Genomic DNA, 21,189 nt, shown 5'->3' on the forward strand with positions numbered 1-21,189 from the left:
CCGAAAGCTAGGGACAGATATAGCCGAAATTGGCTCGTTTGACCAGCAACTGAGACAAACTTTAACTTGAAAAAGTTTTGAGAACTAGAAGAAATTTTCCGTCCGCTCTAAAAGACGGCATGAGATTTTAAACACACTTCACCTTGTAATTCCCAAAACTAGAAGACGTATCCGGATAAAATTTAACAGCAAAATTATGGGACCTAAGTTTGCGAGAGTCGAGAAAGTAGAATCTTACATATGAATCTAAATTTAACAAAATCAATTCAGTCATTTTCTAGAAAATTGAGTGGATATTATTTGCAACATAAACTGCACGTAAACCGGAATTCGAATCCGGATAAATTTCAATAGCATTCTATTGGAAAGTATGACCAATTGTATGCATTTAATTTTGCAAAAATCGGTCGAGTCATCTTCGAACAAATTGAGTGCATATGTTTTGCTCCATCACCCTGTAACTCTGGAATCGAAAGTCGGATGCGGATAAAATTCAATAGCGTTTCATGGCAAAGTAACACCTTTCATATGAATCTAAATTTGTGAAAATCTGTTCAGCCATCTCCGAGAAAATCGAGTACTAGAAAAATAGAAATGTCTCCAACTTTCATACATACTTCCAATCACCGGCAAGGCATGAAGACGTTCAAGGTAAAAACTGCATCGCGAAAATTTGACGAAGTTTTCCTGTGTGATAATGGACGAAGAAACGTATGTGCAGGAAGACTTTAAGCAGCTTCCTGGAATGTTTTTTTTTATACTGCCATGCAACGGAACGGCGAAAGAGAAGCATTTCAGGACGAAGAAAAAGGCCAAATTTCATAAAAAATATTTAGTTCGGCAGGTAATATGCAGCTGTGGTCGAGCAAGTCGAAGCTTCATCTATACCGGTACGGTAAACAAAGAAATATGCCGTGAACATTAACATCCCTTTGCCGATTTTTAACATCCCTTTGCAGTCATGACGCTCCCTCGCTATTCTGGTATAATTTGGCATCTTGTCACTACGTCTTGTTTTAGAATAGTATAAAGCGAATGGAGTCCATGTTGTACCGAAAGAGACGCTTCCATCTAATCCTCCTGTAGCGATTTATCGAGCGGTATTGACCTAATGACTGGAGTAAACTCAAAAGTTCGTCATGCAGTCTAATCAAGTAACTGTAATAAATTTTATGATGAATAATAATATAAAATTAAACGAATAGAAAATGGATGGAGTCATTTTTTAGACAGACGTCTCTACGTCGTCGATCTGTAGTTAGTCTGAATTGAACTAACAGCAAATTTGTTTTATTCCAAATTTAATCTGTCCTGATTTTGTCGCGAACAAGCCATGAACTGTTATGAAAGGGGCTGGGGTCCAATAGGAGATTGATAGTACCTATTAGATTTCTCCGGACAGTACCAGCCTAGTTGCCGTGTGGAATCCGGCGGAAAAAAATGAGTCAAGAATAGATCCACTGGGTTCCTGCTTCCCTGTCGTAAAAGGCTACAATTACAGGAGAGGCTTTTTCCTATCAGTTATCAGATATTTTTAACGTTTCACTTCTGATTACTATATTTTACTAAATTATCTCTTCATCCAACCGATCAATTTGCGTCTAGCTTCGGAGAAAAGTTTTATTTGGTATGTTTTTCGTTAATATTACAAAATTAATAACAGTGATAACACATATCGGTATATTGAATAAGTAGTAAAAAATACTTATTTGTTTGATAAATTAATATTTTTTCCTCGGTAGCCGGCTGCCCAGATCAAGCAATATAACCAATTAATAGTACTATTAAATAATTAAAATAAAAAAGCGGAAATAATAAACAATCAAGACGCACGTGCAATCTGCTGACCTTTGTTTGGTGATTTAGACCACGTTCGATGTACGCTCTATCATGCCTAACCGTGTTTTAGAGCTGTGTCTATCACAAGGTTCAGGGTGGCGAAATGGTAGCGCGTATGCTCGGAATACATACAAACGTAGGTTCGAGCCCTGTCTCTGAGCATATCTTTTTCTAAAAAATCATCTTTTCTGTTAAGTTTTTCATTCATTTCCAATATATGTTTCCACTCAGTCATTGCAAGAATTGATATCTCGGTATATTGAATAAGTAGTTAAAAAATACTTGTTCGTTTGATAAATTAATATTTTTTTCTCGGTAGCCGGCTGCCCAGAACAAGCAATATAACCAATTAATAATTTTATTAAATGATTAAAATAATAAAGCGGAAATAATAAACAACCAAGACGCGCATGAAATCTGTTGACCTTTGTTTGGAGATTTAGTCCACGTTCGATGTACGCTCTATCATGCCTAATGCATAAGAACGTAGGTTCGAATCCTGTCTCTGAGCGTATCTTTTTCTAAAAAATCATCTTCTCTGTTTAGTTTTTCATTCTTTTGGCTTCTCCAATATATGTTTCCACTCAGTCATTGCAAAAATTGATATCTCGGTATATTGCATAAGTAGTTAACAAAATACTTGTTCGTTTGATAAATTAATATTTTTTTCTCGGTTGCCGGATGCCCAGAACAAGCAATATAACCAATTAATAATTTTATTAAATAGTTAAAATAAAAAAGCGAAAATAATAAACAACCAAGACGCGCGTGAAATCTGTTGACCTTTGTTTGGTGATTTAAAATGATTTTATAAAAAATATTAGAATATGTCAATACAATGAATCACCTATTTCGTCTAAATCCTATTCACTCGTTTATTTTGTAGCATTTGTATTCTGCTTTCTTTCGAACTCTACATGTAGTTTTAAATAAGAACCCTATTAGAAACGTATCACGCAATTTCACTCGGTTCAGGAGTGTACTAGTTCATTACCTTAGTACACAGGATTAAAGTTTGAAAAATTCATCAGAAACATTGGTTATGGCAATCCCAGTTACTTGAAGATAATAATACTTAGCAGATTGATGTCAATGGAAATAATAACATCAATAACGTGCACAGCAACAAACAGCATTCATTTCCTTCACAGACAAGCTACCTCTTACTTTCGATGACAATTTATGACTCGGTTATTCTCACATAAATTATGGATTTTTTTTGGAATTAAACCTCAAGGCTCCATAACCAATTGAACGACACGAGAGGAAATTCGAACCAAAAACGGTCAGTGCAAGACGGACTCGAACCGATCGACGACGTACGGACGCACCTACCTAGGTTAATGTCTGAAAAAAAATGACTCTCAAAGTGGCATAACGTAGCAATAGCAATATATACAGAAATTCCACAAAAGTCACTTCGAATAAAAACTTTCGATCCAGGACCAAAGTCTGGGCATACCCGATCAGAATGGTATATCAAAATTGTTACAACACGGAACATTTTTTTCCTAAATCGAAATTAAAATTTCGCAATCGGTAATAATTTGTATGAAATCATATCAAATTTGTGCTTGAATTCATTGTGAATTTTATTGCTATAATCAGTAATATAAATTACCGCGGTTGTCACATGTTTCTTTCGCCCATCTGAACGGGACAGTAGGGAGACGGGGTTAAGGTTTCATTACGTTTTAGCGCGATATGTGAAAATGTATGCTCACGGAGTTGTCGTTCGTTTTCATCGGAGACACACAGCTTAGCTTGTCGTTTCCAACGGCCAAGTCCGCTGACAATACAAAACAGATTGCAAACAGGCTCCTGAACTTCGGCAAAACTTTGCTTGCTTGAACCCAACTACTATTCATCTTATCAAAAATGTGCGTCCCCGCCATCGTCGCGAGTGAGAAAGGTGACGAGTAGCGCACCATTGAGCCGAACAGGTCGTATTTTGTTTCGCTGCAGCAATTACGTAAAGGCCGGCCCATTTTGGAAGATTGTTTTAAGAGCTTGATTTTTGGTGGCAACACCAAAAACAGAAAAAAATGGCATATGTTGCACATAGCAGACATTCTTTCGCGCTGGTGGAACTTGAAAGCTCTCCGACTGAAGGTCGTTTGTTCGCCGATTAACGGTGTTGTTCCCTGTTGGAATTTTATACCTCGAGAGAGAAAAAAAAACAGCCATAACCAATGGAGTGTTTGGTTGCTATTTTTTCTTCGCCAAAAGTCTTGGGTCTGTTGTCATTTTTTATTTTCCGAAATCGATTGATTGATTTCAAGTGCGGATTAACCACCACGGGAGCTGTCAACTGGCAATTATGGAATGACATATTCAACGAATATAGATCGATATAGACATGATTAGTTCTAAACTTCATACTCAAGAGCGGGTGTTCTGTCATGAATAGTAGTGATGTACTTACATAAATCAGTCCGGAGTAGTATCGATCCTTGATGTTGTGCAGCACGGACGCCTCGTTCAAACAGGTGAGTTCGGCCATATCCTCGACCTTGTCGAATTTGGGCGGGTTCATTTTCTGGATGTCGTCCTTGAGCACATAGATGCGTTTGCCCGATTCGGCAAGCTCCACCTCGACCTCATCGCCCCGTTCGCCTTTGATGCTGGCAGCAACGAAGCCCTGAAATGGCAGCACAGATAAAGAAATGGGGTGAGTTTTCGAGCAATTATGGAACAGGTTACTAGCTTGCGTAATGCTGTTTGTGTGCAGAAGAAAAAGAAGAAAAAAAGATGGAAAGAAGCGAGAGGAAGGTTCGGGTCAACAATCAACATCATCATTTATTTACGCAGTATTGAAATTCCGACCCACATTGCGCGGACATTATTCACAGGGCAGTTTCAATCCAAAAAGACTTTAGGTGCGACGTCGTGAGCATCATCTCTCGAAACAACCATAGGCATAGTTCGGCACAGGGGGTGGACAGGACGCTCGAAACGAGATTCCACAAGGCCTTCTCTCACTCGAGCGGCATTCACGAGCTTGCAAGATTGCCCTGTATGGAAGTATTTAGTTACTATGACGTTGATTCGAAGTCCGTCCTTCCTTCGGTGCCGCACGTCGTAAGCAAAAACATACGGAGCGCCGTTGTTATTTTATGGAGCCGGGTTTACCATTGCTAGTGCTGCCTGCTACACAACGTCAAGTTTGATGTTAATTTCACGGTAGTCTTTTGGCCTGACTCTGCCTGCCAGACTGGCGCGTTGAACGTGGCAGTTCTACAGAGCACTCGAAAAGCACCTATATAATGAAACGACGAATGGACGGACACCGCCGGATCAGCATAGGCCGCCACAGTCTGCTCCCGGTTGAGCAGAGAACATCTGTTCGCAGATGCCTGTGTTTTCACACTTTCGGGCAAAAATGCAACAACGGACTCACGGTAAACGACCTTGAGCCTGGCGAAAAATACGTTTGATGCGGTTCTTCGACTAATTCTATCAACGATTATCACGTGAATCATAATACAATTATTGCCGTCCCTTTCCCACCCGTTAATGCTGGCAGGGCATGCATGATTTACGCCACGATCGCCGGCATGGTAAAAATCACTGCTGAGTCATATGCGTGCACGCGAAGTAGGTCTCCAAGACAAAGGCCCTCCGAAGAAAGAGCGAAACATCCGTTTGTACAATTAACAGCTTGCATTTTTTGTGGCACCGAGGCGTCGCACTGATTCTATCGCGCTTAAGTGCATGTTTAGATCAATGGACGTCTGGTACGAAGGGCAAGCCAGCGAGCAAGGAGTTGGTATAATTTTGTGCATTGCTGTTTGCATCAATAAAATTCAAGAAAATTGAAGCTATTGATGCCTGTTTTGGTTGACTGTGGCGGTTCTAGTCATCTTATTTTACATGTAATACGTGAACTGTGTAATTTTGGAAATGATGTTCATTCCGAATTCAATTCATTTTTCCGATATCTTCAACTCGAATATCTGAAAATTTGAGCAGAAAAATTACTTTCAAAAAGTTTACAGGCAAAAACCGTACTGTTACATTTTTGTCTTTCGTCATTACACAAACTCAAACTAGTTTAATATTCCGTCAGTACCCAAAAACCACACAGATTTTAAAAAGAAGACGGATGGGTTATGTCAGAGACAAAACTGGATGACGTGAATACGAATAACATGACTGACATGCTTTTCTACACTTCGGAAAATTTTTCATTAGTTTGAGCGAATTCTGTACCTATTTATTATAAAAAGGTGAACAAACATAACAGAAATACATTTATGTCGAACCTTATTAAACCTGGAGGCCGCAGAACAAGCCCAAACCAAACGATTTCTTGGTCCATCGCCTAACAGAAGGCCTCCAAACCCTTGGTGGGACAAAGAGTGTTCAGATGCTAAGCACGCGAAACAAAATGCTTTCAAGACGTTTTTAAAACGAGGAGGAGGAACTCCTCAGAATTTTGAAAATTTCTTGACTTTAGAAACCAAGTACAAGAGCATACTTCGGGCCAAGAAATGTAGCTATTGGAGACATTTTGTCGAAGGTTTGTCAAGAGAAACCTCAATGAGCACTCTTTGGAATACGGCCAGACGAATGAGGAATCGTAACGTGGGCAATGAGAGTGATGAATACTCGAACCGATGGATATTTGACTTTGCTAGGAAAGTTTGCCCAGATTCTGTTCCTACGCAAAGCATTATACGGGAATCTCCTCCAAATAATGGTTTTATTAATAACCCATTTTCAATGATAGAATTTTCTATAGCACTCTTGTCTTGTAACAATAACGCCCCTGGGTTGGACAGAATTAAATTCAACTTGGTGAAGAATCTGCCCGACCTCGCAAAAAGACGTTTGTTGGAATTGTTCAACAAGTTTCTTGAGCAAAATATTGTTCCGCCTGACTGGAGACAAGTGAAAGTTATCGCCATTCAAAAGCCGGGGAAACCAGCTTCCAATCACAACTCATATAGACCCATTGCGATGTTGTCCTGCATCAGAAAATTGTTCGAAAAAATTATTCTACGACGTCTCGACACTTGGGTCGAGACGAACGGTTTGTTGTCAGATACTCAGTTTGGCTTCCGTAGAAATAAAGGGACGAATGATTGCCTTGCATTACTTTCGTCTGACATCCAAATTGCCTTCGCTCAAAAGCAACAAATGGCATCTGTATTTTTAGACATTAAAGGAGCATTTGATTCAGTTTCCATTGATGTTCTTTCAGACAAGCTCCACCAACATGGACTTCCAGCGGTTATAAATAATTATTTGCACAACCTTTTGTCAGAGAAGTGCATGTATTTTTCACATGGCGATTTGGCAACATTCAGAATTAGCTACATGGGTCTCCCGCAAGGCTCATGCCTCAGTCCGCTCCTCTATAATTTTTACGTGAATGACATTGACAGCTGTCTAGTAACCCCATGTACACTAAGGCAATTGGCAGATGATGGCGTGGTTTCAGTTACTGGGCCCAAAGCTATTGATCTGCATAAACCATTGCAAGATACCTTAGATAACTTGTCTGTTTGGGCTGTCCATCTGGGTATCGAATTCTCTGCGGAGAAAACAGAGCTGGTCGTCTTTTCAAGAAAGCATGATCCCGCGCAGCTCCAGCTTCATATGATGGGAAGAATGATCCAACAGGTTTTAACTTTTAAATACCTCGGGGTGTGGTTCGATTCCAAATGCACGTGGGGAGGACACATTAGGTATCTGATAACGAAATGCCAACAAAGAGTAAATTTTCTTCGAACAATAACAGGATCTTGGTGGGGTTCTCATCCGCAAGATCTAATAAAATTGTATCAAACAACGATACTTTCAGTGATGGAATATGGATGCGTTTGTTTTCGTTCCGCTGCAAACTCTCATTTTATCAAACTTGAGCGAATTCAGTACCGTTGTTTGCGAATTGCCTTAGGCTGCATGCACTCGACACATACAATGAGTCTTGAAGTTCTGGCGGGAGTTCTTCCATTAAAAGATCGATTTTGGGAGCTTTCATCACGCCTGCTAATAAGATGTGAGGTGCTGAATCCCATGGTAATTAATAATTTCGAACGACTAGTCGAGCTTCGATCTCAAACAAAATTTATGACAGTATATTTTAACCATATGTCACAGGAAATCAACCCTTCAAGATATATTCCTATCCGTGTCAGCATCCTAAGTGCCCCTGACTCAACTTTATTTTTCGATACATCCATGCAGCGTGAAGTGCGTGGAATCCCGGATCATCTACGCTCGACGGAAATCCCAAAAATATTTTTAAGTAAGTTCAGGCATATTGACTCTGAGAAAATGTTTTACACGGACGGATCGCGAATTGAAGAAGCGACAGGGTTTGGTATGTTCAACAATAATGTTTCGGCCTCATTTAGGCTTCAAGAACCTGCATCTGTTTATATAGCAGAGCTAGCAGCAGTTCATTATAGTTTGAGTGTAATCGTCACATTATCTCCAAACCATTATTTCCTCTTCACAGATAGTCTGAGTGCAATTGAAGCCATTCGCTCAATCGCTGCTGGCAAAAATGAACCGTTTTTCTTGGGTAAAATAAAACAGTGTCTGAACGACATATTGAATAATAATTATCTAATCACTATAGTCTGGGTCCCGGCTCATTGCTCCATTCCAGGCAATGAAAGAGCCGATAATTTAGCCAAACGTGGTGCTATTGAGGGTGAAATTTATGAGCGACCGATTGCTTTCAACGAATTCTATAGTTCGTCTCGCCAAAGAACACTTGCCAGCTGGCAAGCATCTTGGGATAGAGATGATCTGGGTCGGTGGATGCACTCAATTATTCCGAAAATATCGACAAAGGCATGGTTCAGGGGACTGGATGTGAGTAGGGATTTCATTCGTGTGATGTCCAGACTCATGTCCAATCACTACACGTTAGATGCACATCTCCTTCGAATTGGGCTCTCCGAGACTAATCATTGCGCTTGCGGAGAAGGTTATCGGGATATTGATCATGTCGTTTGGACATGCGTGGAGTATCGTGATGTCAGATCTCAACTAATAAATTCTTTGCGTACCCAAGGTAAACTATCCAATATCCCAGTTCGAGACATTCTTGCTTGTCGTGACCTTTCATACATGAAACTTATTTATCATTTCATAAAGAAAATTGGAGTTTCAATTTAATAAAGGCCCCTTTTAAGACTTAGTTCTGATCCCAGCTGCGTCCATGAGTTCAACCAATAGCTAAATTAGAATAAAAATTATGTAATGATACAAACAAACTCGAAACAGTTTATGAAATTATCAACAAAATGTCTGAAAATAACAGCTTATTTTATAATTTATAGAAGTTAATCGTTTGGTTCAAATAATATTTCCGAGTAGATTTCATAATTAATGACGAGTTACCTAAGATGATATTTAAGCTATAAGAGAATATGTTTTAATAAATTCAAAACGTTGTGACTATGTTAGAATTAAATTAGGATAAGAATGTTATGTAAAAGTGATGCTACGGCGAAGAAAAACTTATGTAAACTGCCTTAAGAAATAAACGTATTTATGGAAAAAAAAAAAAACCTTATTAAACATTAGGAATAAGGAGTGTATCGAAAATAAGCTATCCACATACATTTGTGTTGTACGCATATATTTGTGATGGTTTTCTATGCTCAGATGCGTTTGGCTGTCAGCTTTCGTTTGTTTACTTGTTTGTGCGGTAAATTTCTGCGTTTTCAAAATGTCGCGTATTAAAAAGGAAGTGTAAATCAAGGTTTTGGACACATGGCTTAGTGAGAAGGGTATTACTATGCGAAAATAGGCGAAGCGGTTTGGAATTCATCATGCCAGTGTTAAAACCATCATTAATAAGTTTGCGGAACACTATTCTTTGGATGAGCTACCAGGAAGAGGTAGAAAACCCGGTTCTTCCAACCCGAAACTGGACCAGAAAGTTATATCTCTAATCATGAAGAACAAATCAATGTCAATACGTGATTAAATCAAAAAAGCAAGAACGAGTGTCGGAATAATCCAGCGTATCAAGAGGCGAAATCACCTGGAGACCTACAAAAAGCAGAAAATCTCGAAATAAAGTGTAGAGCAGAAGAAGCGAGCAGCAACAAGGGCCCGGAAATAGTACTCGCGTCTTTTGCAGAGTCCGGATGCATGCGTTTTAATGGACGATGAGACTTATGTAAAGGAGAACTCAAAAACCATTCCAGGTCCATAATACTTTATTGTCGTGGTTGGGGAGGATGTGAGTGATGCGGACAGGTCGATTGAAAGGTACTAGTATGGCAAGCAAGATGTTCCTGTGGTTTGAAGTCAACCATTTTTTACACTATCGTTTGAAGTCAACCATTTTCTGCACTATAAATGCAGAAATCTATCGATCTGAGTATCTCCAGAAGAGATATATGCCTTTATATAAGAAGCATAATACACCTCCACTGTTTTGGCCGGATTCAGCGTCGGCTCACTATGCCAAAACCACTCTCAATTGGCTTGCGGAAAAGGGTATAAATTTCGTTGAGAAAAATATCAATCCACCAAATTGCCCTCAGCTTCGACTTATCGAACGTTACTGGGCAATCGTGAAGAGGGTATTCAAGAAGACTGGTTAGGCAGCTGGGAACATGCAGGAGTTCAAAAAATTTGGGCTCAAACGTCCAAAAAATGCGATGCAACACTTGTCCGGAACTTGATGAAGAGCGTTCGATAAAAAGTTCGAATATTCGTGAAGGAATAACTTAAATTTCATCCGGTTTTCATTATGCTCAAGTTTACCCTCGTACAAAAGAGGATCAATTTTTAGTTTAAATAAAATATCGTTTTTTATCATAATTTGAAAGAAAAATTTGTGAATAGCTTATTTTCGATACACTCCTTAACTGACGACCGATGTGATTTTCAGTGATTTGATATTTTTTTCATTCTCTCTTTTGGCTCAGACCTATCGGTCCATAAAGCAACGACCGTGTAAATCAGGAAATATTTTTCAGGTGCAATCTAGTCGAATTGAAGTCGAGCAAAGATATAAATCCAATGCACTTGGACGTGCCGCAGGTCTTGGGATCCGTTTCATGGTAACCGCATTTAAAACAGTCATTCAATTGTTGCAAATATTATATATAAAATGATCCCGTGCGGGTTAAAATCTCCTAGAACCAATCGTGGGGCTCTAACCATTTCAATAAGCTGTCGCTGTCCAACTTGAGCTCTTGGAGGAATTTACACCGAAGCTATACAAATGCCTTTTCCTTTAATGTTTATTTGACAAGCATCAACTTCTATACTAGAAATCGAAGGAATGTTTAATCTAGAAAAGGAATAGCATTTTCTAATTTCTAAAAGCACTCCACCATGCGGGGAATCTCTATCAAGGCGCATAATGTTAAAGTCATTAGAATTTAAAGCCATGTTTGATGTAAGTCATGTTGCATACAAAACAAATACATCACATGTGTTTGACTATATATTAAAACTTTAAATGAATCCACTGCAGGACAGTGATTGAATCATTTGCGTCGGATAATATATTATCCATCAAATGATACAAACCCTGAGAGAATTGATCATTGAGCTGATAACTGATTCAAAAAAGTTCTAGCTATTGAGAGGAATGGCGTTATGAGGGTCTTTAGAGGCTCAGAAATATTGAAAGCTGAGAAAAACAGTCTACAATTTCCGAAAACTTCAGTAATCCTGTTGGTGGCAGAGAAACGGAGCCCCCTGAATTTTTTTTGTGTTAGTTCCTAGATTGGTTTGTGAATTTGACAAACCAGGAGGCGCAGTCTTTGATTTTAAATTTGCCTTTCGTGCTTTTATAAGGGGATCTTTTTTTGATGGTGAAATTTTAGGTGCCTTTTTTGGTGATTCAGGGGAGGACTTCTTTATCTTAACTTTTCGTAACCTTTAAGTATTAACAAACGATGACCTTTCACTATTTTCATCAGTATTTAACGGGGAAAACATATTGAACAAATGACAAGCAAATGCAACTATGTAATGAATAGTACAAAATGTTATCGCAAAGATGCGACTCGAACCCGTAGTTAGGTTCTATCCGGAGAAATTGTTTTGCCAATTAAACTACCCTGCAGATTCCAATTAAACTACCCCCATAAGCAGCAACAGGAACAAAAAAGAAAATATGAAATCGTTTGGAGGCAAATCAGAAAGTGAAGATAGACTTGCGATGCGGAGTGTGTTGTTTTCTGTTGAATGGGTTTCCATAGAGATAGGACTAGAATTGAACGCTGTGGCGGCCAAGTAAAACGAAGCATGCTTTGTTCTTCTAGTCAATTAGGCTATCTCTTCGTGTGCTTTCACATGCATGGTAGTCACGGGTTCGAGTCCTGACTCTGCGGTAACATTTTTGCGGTTTTCATTGCATACCTTCATTCGCATGTCATTTTTCCAATCTGTCTTCCTCGTTACCCAAACAGATGTACATAACTGAATCATAACACAAGTATATCAACAGTTGTTATGTATAACAATTTGTGTTATTTTGAGATATTTAACAAATGAAAACGGTTAAAAGTTAAAACTTATGATAACAATTTAATATAACAATATAAAAAAATCGTTTATGATGTTTTATTTTCATTTGCAAGCCTCGCGATAACGTTTATTAATTGAAAAAATGAGTTGCTTTATATCGAACTATAATGATCAGAATTTCAAAAAACTAAACGAAGAAACCGGATTACTAAATAAATTACTAATTTAATAACAAAAATTCATTCAACAATTTCCAAATTCCTGCTTTCGGACTTAATTAGTTATATCAAATTGAGTAATAATTGTGATACAAACGTTTCAAAATCTGTTACGTCCTTAGTTCGTGCCTATTGATCGTACCGGTTATCACAAATAGAGTGCTCTGCTTTTCACATGAGCAAATCGATTACCAAATCATGTATTTTTAATGTGGAACAGATTTTTGTTTTCTATATAGGGGTGCAAATTAGAAACTCGAGAAAAATACACGTAGAAATGTGATCAGGTTTTAAACACTTAAAGCTCAGTCAATTTTGTATCAATTATTAATATCATGTCACCATTTGATTGGAAATATTTCTACGTACTGATTTGAATGTTCATAGCCATGTATTTTTAATTGTAGATCATGGAAATGTTGATTAATAGCTAGCAGTGTCCTATTTTGTCTGCAAAAAATCTCCGGCACACCGGATTTCCCTGCCATAGTCGACGGTTTTGAAGGAGTAAGCGATATATTAAGGGAAAGCAGCTCAGTTCGGTTTCACATCTCATTCAAGTCAGTCGATAATACAAAACCGCTTACGTTCGGGGCAGAAGAAACCAAGTACAGTATTGTGTAGTGAACAATAGAACGACCTCGAAATGAGTGAATCAAACGAACAAAAGCAACCGCCGACACGAAAAAAATACAATTGTTGTTGACTTCAGGCAGTGCAAAATTCGACCTTCGATACGAGAACTTAAAGGTTTGCTTAAGGAGCAAATGCATTTTGACATTAAACGTGTGCATTTACTTCAATGCAATAAGACAAATAATGTTATTTACATCCAGTTTTATAAAAAGTTGGATGAAATTCAATTCGCAAAAGACAATAACAATGTGCACTATGTGGAGCACGAGAATATTAAGTACAACATTCCAGTATATATGGATGATTGTGCTATAGAAGTGCGTGTGCATGATCTTCCCTCAAGCGTCACCGATTCATATATTCGCTAAACTATGTCCCAATACGGAGAGATTCTATCTATCGAAAATAAAAGAAAAGTTGAAGAAATTTTTCCCCGGTATTCTAAATGGCGTACGTTTATTACGCATACACTTGTAGAGGCCTATACCTTTTTATGTGATTTTCAGTCAAGATACAAGAATTCCGTGCAAATCACTTGTTACCTATGACAATCAGACGGCCACATGTCAATACTGCCAAAAAGCTGTTCACTATGGTAAGCCATGTGATAAACTGGACAAGGAGACAACTACACCAAAAGACAACGGTGCTTCCTTCACACCAAGCCCAAGCAACCCCAGTACGCCTGTGACAGCAACCAACAACAATGAAGCATCCCCTTCAACGAATCCATCATCATCCCCTATAGAACAAAGTACACCAGCTGCAGTTAACAACTTACCCTCCAACCAACCAGCAATTGCAACCAATGTACAACAAGGTGCATCTACAGCAACTAGCAACGAAAAGAAGACGGAAATCGACAACAATACCATCGATGCGGCAATGAATGACGAGACGAACCACGAACGAAGTGCCCCTCAATCCTCGCAGGAGGGAAATGGAAGCTCCTCTCCCCCTAGAAAAAGGGTGACAACGAGATCCAACTCAAAAAAAAAATTATTTAAAAAATCGGCTCAATCGGCCACGTAAAGCTTGTACGCAAATAGGCCTGAATAAAAATATCTTTTAAATAAAAAAAGAGGGAAAACAGCGCTCTGATTGGTCAATCGATGCAAAAGCCAAGCTGTTGGAAGCACGCGAATCAATAAATAGAAGCGAAATATTAGCTAACGTTTCAGTTCTATGCGTAGCTTGCTAGAGGTAGGATGTTGCTACACAGCAAGACAAAAAGTGCCATAAAAGCATTAATTGGTATGCTCTGATCTTGTGTTATGCAAGATTGGATTAAATCCCATGTTATGTCGTTTCGCCTGAGAAATTGACAACTACTCCAGGGTAAATTTTGAGCGCATAAGACTAATTTCTAATTTATATAAGATGAACTCGATTGATAATGAGAAATATTTTATCGCTTCAACCGAAATCGCAGAACGGTAGTAATGGTAGAAAAACGCTATAAAAATAACTGCTTGCATACAAAACTTGAACACAAGCTTGGCGAAGAGAAGCTTAAATATCGATATCCGTATCACAAGCATGTACAAACATATAATTGCATACATTTGGGCTATTGATGTAATTTCGTCAGCTACAAAACAAATACAAATCACGACAAACAGAGTCTATATTCTGGGTTCACGTGTTCGGTGTTGGTTTCTAATGAAGATCAAACCTAAGCAGACTCTCGTGCATTTGTGGATTCAAAAGTGTGACGATTAATTGAAAATGTCGATCATTAGAAATTTTGGTTGCCTTGTTCCACATCAATGGCTCGAACAAGCCCATGGGGCTGATCCTTGTAGTTTTTGATAAACTTTGACATATTCTGCTTGTGCTCGTCTTCTGGGACATCAAACTTATGATGGGCAGTGAAAAACATGGGTCCCGGAAGCTGCCGGAAGTCCGCTTTCTTAGTGTCAGTACAATCGTAGTACTAGCTACACAGATAAAAAAAAATCATGTAAATTTACGTTTCGATAGATGCACATTAAAAATGAGTGAATTTAAATGAATTTAAATAATTTTGACATCAAAGCAGACAGAAAGCTCACATTCAAATATTAATTGATATGATAACAAATCTTTACTTCAAGAAACACGATCTGCTTGAAACTAAAACGTCATGTGTAATTTTCATTTGATTATGTACGCTACAGCTACGAAGTCTTTTGAAACAGATAGGCTACATTCCACAAAAAGGATGTAATATCAAGACTTTGACTTCAAAACAACTGCTGTCTCAATTTTTCAAAGAGAGAAAACTAAACACGTTGTTGGAAAATCGAAGTCTACACAAAACAGGCTCTTTATTCCCCATACAAAGGATGTGGAAACCCTCAAGACAGCCAAGAATCCGATATAAATTTTGTTTGAATCGGTCATCGTGCACACTAGTTTGACAATTTGTCCCACTTTGAGCAACCATATTTCAGGAACAAACGAACATTTTTATATCAAATTTACACTGTAGTAGTCTCTAAAAAAGAACAATAACTACATAAATATTTAAGATCAGGCAACCCATAGTTCTTTCTCAATCCACGCTCGAAATGAAGGAACAGAAAAGCAAGAATCTACAACCAGGAACCAGATGGACGCCAAAGCTATCTTTAAAGTTGGAATTAATAAATAACTTTTCGAAAACTCCAATGAACCACGAACCGAATGATTTATTACATAGTAACATCACAGTTCAAAGTATTCGTTTTGAATCAAACATTGTGCAGCATCCACGTGAAAACTAGATAGACAGACCGACAGTCAGGAGGGTTGGCGAATACTTCCTGGCTCCCTGACAAAACCGCCCAACAGCTCACTCGGTACCAACACAAACTAACCTAGGTCAATGTTCTGCATTCCGCTGCATGCCGGCGGTTCCAGAATACCCGCCCATAGCAAACCATATCGCTACCGACAGTTTGCTGCTGTAAAAATTGTACATAGGAAACCGGCCGGCGATAGACGTGGGATAGTGTGAGAATACTACCAGCCGACAAGATTGCACACAAATGCATCGAAGCAGCAGCAGCAGCATCCGGTACGCAGGACCGGAATCTTGTCGACCAAGGGAAAATGGAGAGTAAGAGAGAAACTGGTATAGAATGCAGTTGAAAGTACTCACATAAAATCGAAAGCTTTTTACGCGACAATTTCAGGGTGGTGATACGTATGAATTTTGTCATGAACAGTTGGTTTCAAGTTGTCTACGGTGATAAACCTTGAATATACCAAAATACCAAGGCTACGAATAGGTTCTCATTTTGTAGGATTATTGGTGGCTAATGACAGCTAAATCAACATGAAAATAATATGATCATGTGATACTTCAATCTCAAACCCGCTGAACTTACTACTAATATAATCCAATGGTAATATTCCATGACAGGCAACAACATTTGAAGATCCTAGGCTCTGGAAAGCAAAGTGTCAATTACCGAAATTGACGCGTGTCACATAGCCCTAAAAGACGATGTCTTCAATCGTTCCACATTCGAAAGATCTCAGAAAGATTCGGATCCGTGTTGAATCATCAATCAATATGTCAAATCTGTTTCCAACTCAATCATATAATCATGTACGTGGCGGGAACGAAATTCAACTGTTTATTCACCAATTCCAGAGAATTGTGTTGAATATACTCGCGAAAAATTCTCTTCAACATTGTCCCCTTAACAATGATAGCAAGTCGTATCGGATGAGTTCCCTATCGGTTTACGATAGCATGCTTATCTTATCACATCCATGTAGGAAACGAGCGACATAGTCTCTCAACTAAAATTTAATATATAATATCATGTTTATCTCTATGTGAACAGTGATAAACGTTTAATCAAACTATGCAACCGCAGTTCGAATGGACGTTACTGAAATGTATCGTTGCGTATTTTTAGCAATATTCAGTAATTTTGTAATGACTCATTGTTTGCTAGTAAACAGTGACCAGTAGGAAAATTTAAGGTGTGACGAATAAGATATGCATTTCTTAGCTGTATGTAAAAATCGTGTCAATGATAAGCGTTTTAAGAAATGCCAAAATCTGGATACTCCTCATGAACCTACTTGAAAACTGAACCCTTATAAAATCCTTCTTTCTTGAGCAATTGATATTTATTTATTTATTATTGCAAAATCAACAGACACATTGTAGTCCTAATGATAATTTATAATACTAAGTAAAAAAATAGCTTTTATTGTTTTGCGTGGAAGGTTGAAGTCAAACTTCTATTTGAGATTGAACCTATTTTTGCAAGCCTATTAATTCCATAGTTGGTGCGACGAAGAGGTAGTCGAAGAAAGGCGTTGTTGCGGAAAGCACGAGGACCAACATTGATATTAACCTCACGGAGCAAAGCAGGGCTGACATTATGCATCTCGAATCGAGTTGCTCGAAACGATTATTTTTGAAGTCGATTCGACTGAACTGAGGCATTACGTATCGCTTTCGACCTCGTGATCGAGATCCTAACAATGTGGTACTAGATTTCGACTGACGCTGCTCGAACTGTCATAACCAGAGATGCCATTTATACAGATTTATCTGTATTATACAGATTTTTACATGCGCATACAGATTTAATATAGAGTACAAATTTCTTACAGATTTCTTAAATTTAATACAGATTTATACAGATTTCACCAAAAGTATTAAGGAAAAAATTAAACTATCTATTAGTATTTGAGCTATCTATTAGTATTTGATTGCAATGACGAGAAAAACGTTTAGGAATCAACGTACAAATCACTTTCTAAAATATATATTTTTTGTGCAGATATTTAACGAAGAACACTGAAATTCATTTATATTAAAATTTGTAACTAGATTGAACTTAAAAGTTAGACAAGTCTTGGCATCATGAAACATTATTGCCAGACTAACAGTTGTATTACCTGACTCGACGTTGCATATTGGGTTTTGGAAATCCATCTCTACTTATGAAGTGAACATTTTCAAATTAGACAAGTATATGGCATCATAATTCAATTGTTGTTGATAGGAAAAAACTATAAAATTTCGTCGATGAATATAATATAAGATATGAAATTTAATCTACCACTCTATAACCATAATCTATTGGAATAACACCTTTTAACACAATTGTATTGTAGGAATTTCATTTTATTAGCGAATACAGATAAATACAGATATTTTATACGAATCAATACAGATTTTCTATGAAAATATCTGGCATCTCTGGTCATAACATACATAGGTAAACAAACCCATATACATGGCAATCATGAAAAAAAAATTAAACTGAATTATTGTTCGAGGATTTTCGATTACATTTATTCAGTTCAAGTACTGAAAAGAAGCAAACTGTTTGTAATACTGCGGTTTTAAGTTGCCGCACGAAATTAACATGAACACATTTCTGAAACTTAAATCAAGAAGCAGATTCGTTTCCACTCCATTTGAAAACGTAAAGAATTTTTTCAAGCGTGTTTTTGTACACAATTTATCTATGAACTTTTGAAATTATAATAAAAAAAATTCTGTATTTTTCATGTATTGTTTCAAGTCTAATACAATTTACGTCATCCATATGTGTAGTTTAAATCAAAGGCTTTTAGGGGGGCAGCTTTCTTTGTAGTATTTTATCATATTTATTAGGAGATATTGCTTTAGCTAATATACCAGGAGCAACCCATTCTTTGTAGTCTTCATAATCTATTTAGGTACTATTGAAGAGTCAAATACACGCTAATTGCACGAGATTGTGATGCTTTCTAAATACTTTCAAGGTGTTTGGACAAATTTTTCAATTTACTTGAGTTAGATATATGGGTAAAAACATTATTTGCTCATTGTTATCGAGCGAATAAGCTTTTTCCTACAATCCGTTTGAGCGACGTTTTCATTCAACAGGATTCAGAAATTTTATTACAAACTACAGTTACTGGGCATAGGTTAGTTTGAACTGTAACTTTTTTCTTGTGAACGATTGAACACTTTTCTGGATTCACTATCATATGATTGGTCTTGCGCCAATCCGCAAAGATTACCAAATCTTCTGAGCTGCGGTTGGTATGATAGATCTGGAGATCATCAGCGAAAGAAACTCGTGATCCATCCAGACAAAGATTTACATCATTGAAGTACAGTAAGAAAATCAAAGGGCCAGGATAACTCCCCTGTGGAATTCCAGACGTTGCAACAAATTCTTCGGAAACACAATCGTCAATGTTGCTAGTAAGACATCGATTGCTGAGATATGATTGTATCCATTGAATGTCGTTTGCACCAAAGTCGAGTCGATCTAATTTAGCAATTGTAATGCCATGATTGATTTGATCGAAAGCGGATGAGAGATCTATATACATAACGTCCGTCTGCAACCCGTCTGACATAGCGTTTGTTACGTAAGATCTAAAAGATACGAGATTGGTAGCTGTTGAGCGTTTCGTTATAAACCCGTGTTGAGTATCATCAATGTACTGCTTGCAATGGTTAAAAATTTGAGTCAGGATTACTTTTTCGAACAATTTAGGAATTGCGCTAAGAGAAGTGGTAGTTGTTCATATCGCTTTTGTCACCTTTCTTGTAAACCTGATACATAAACGAAGTTTTCCATAAATCCGGAAACACTGCTGTAGTTAATGAGGTTCTGAATGAACAGTAAAGGGGTGAAGTTATTCCCACCGAACATTTCTTCCACAAAAACTTTTCATATGAGTTCCTAATGACGTGTACTCATTGCAACCTCGGTCGTCAAATGGTGAGATAACTAAGTCCTCACAAGTTCCTATCTCATGCCTCCCCGAGCGTCTATGACGACATTTGGTCAATAGAACGGCGTCGACTGGGTGCTATCGCCTTCTGCGTTAGTAGCAGAATGAGAGGATGCGAAATGGCTAGTAGGTTGAAGCCCATCCTAAAGTGCAATATTTATCATAGTATATCTTATGATCAAAAAAGAACCGGAATTTTCATTTTAAAATTCCCGCGCTTGTCCAATCGGTAAACTTTTATTCTCTCAACGTTGGCAACACTTTTATACACATTCTGTCAAATTTTGACGCATATCGTACGATTAGTTTTTGTTTGGCGTCTATACAAAGAAGTTGACAAATTTTCGTGTGGCGATTTTTATAATGGATGAAAATTTAGAACAACGGCTTGCCGTCATATTCATAAATCCTCACCTCTTCACCAGTCATGATGCATTCGATGAATGTGGGGTCACTATCTGCGTTGGAAATCATCTCTTTGGCCACATCAACACGACGCTGTTCTTGAATGAAATTCTGCTTTTTTGGCACCAGCCGAGAAGCGACGCGTTTCAAACCCAAAACATCAGTTAAAATGTGTTCGGCTGATCCATAAGAGATGCCCAACAACACAGCAATCTCTCTAATCGGTACAGAATGATTTTGCAACACGATTTGCTTCGCCGATTCAATGTTTTCTTCAGTAACAGATGTTGTTGGGCGACCAGGGATCTCATCATGATCCAAGCTTGTACGACCATCTTTGAAGCGTTTATACCACTCGGATGACTGTGTTTTTCCTAGACACGATTCACCAAAGGCCTTCTCTAATATTTTCAACGTTTCGGAACACTTAAATCCATTTGCAACACAAAATTTGATGCACGCACGTTGTTCTACATTTTCATCCATTATAAAAATCGCCACACGAAAATTTGTCAACTTCTTTGTATAGACGTCAAACAAAAACTAATCGTACGATATGCGTCAAAATTTGACAGAATGTGTATAAAAGTGTTACCAACGTCGAGAGAATGAAAGTTTACCGATTGGACGAGCGCGGGAATTTTAAAATGAAAATTCCGGTTCTTTTTTTATCATAAGGTACGTCATTATAAACACAGGTCTTTGCGACTATCGCAAAAACGTTGAAAATCGCCAAATATGATGTGCTTAAAGGTTTCAGGGAGCGAAGAAGCGTGGGTCGAGTGAATCAAGGTAAATATGACCGCAAGCTGAACCAGAAGGTGTTAAAAACCGTCAGAGCAAACCCTGGACTATCAGATAATGAAATCGCACAGAAATACGCTGCTGCTCGCAGTAC

At 38.0% G+C, this 21,189-nt stretch overlaps 1 protein-coding gene across 1 annotated transcript in view; it reads right to left on the reverse strand.

Moving 5' to 3' along the window:
* LOC131438119 (myosin heavy chain, non-muscle-like) overlaps positions 1-21,189 on the reverse strand; it is a 153,236-nt gene that overhangs the window by 124,748 nt on the left and 7,299 nt on the right. The window contains 1 exon segment of the mRNA XM_058607932.1: positions 4,265-4,480. Coding sequence (XP_058463915.1) covers positions 4,265-4,480 — 216 coding nt within the window.

The sequence above is a fragment of the Malaya genurostris genome, chromosome 3 (assembly GCF_030247185.1).
Source record: "Malaya genurostris strain Urasoe2022 chromosome 3, Malgen_1.1, whole genome shotgun sequence".
Taxonomy (NCBI): Eukaryota; Metazoa; Arthropoda; class Insecta; order Diptera; family Culicidae; genus Malaya; species Malaya genurostris.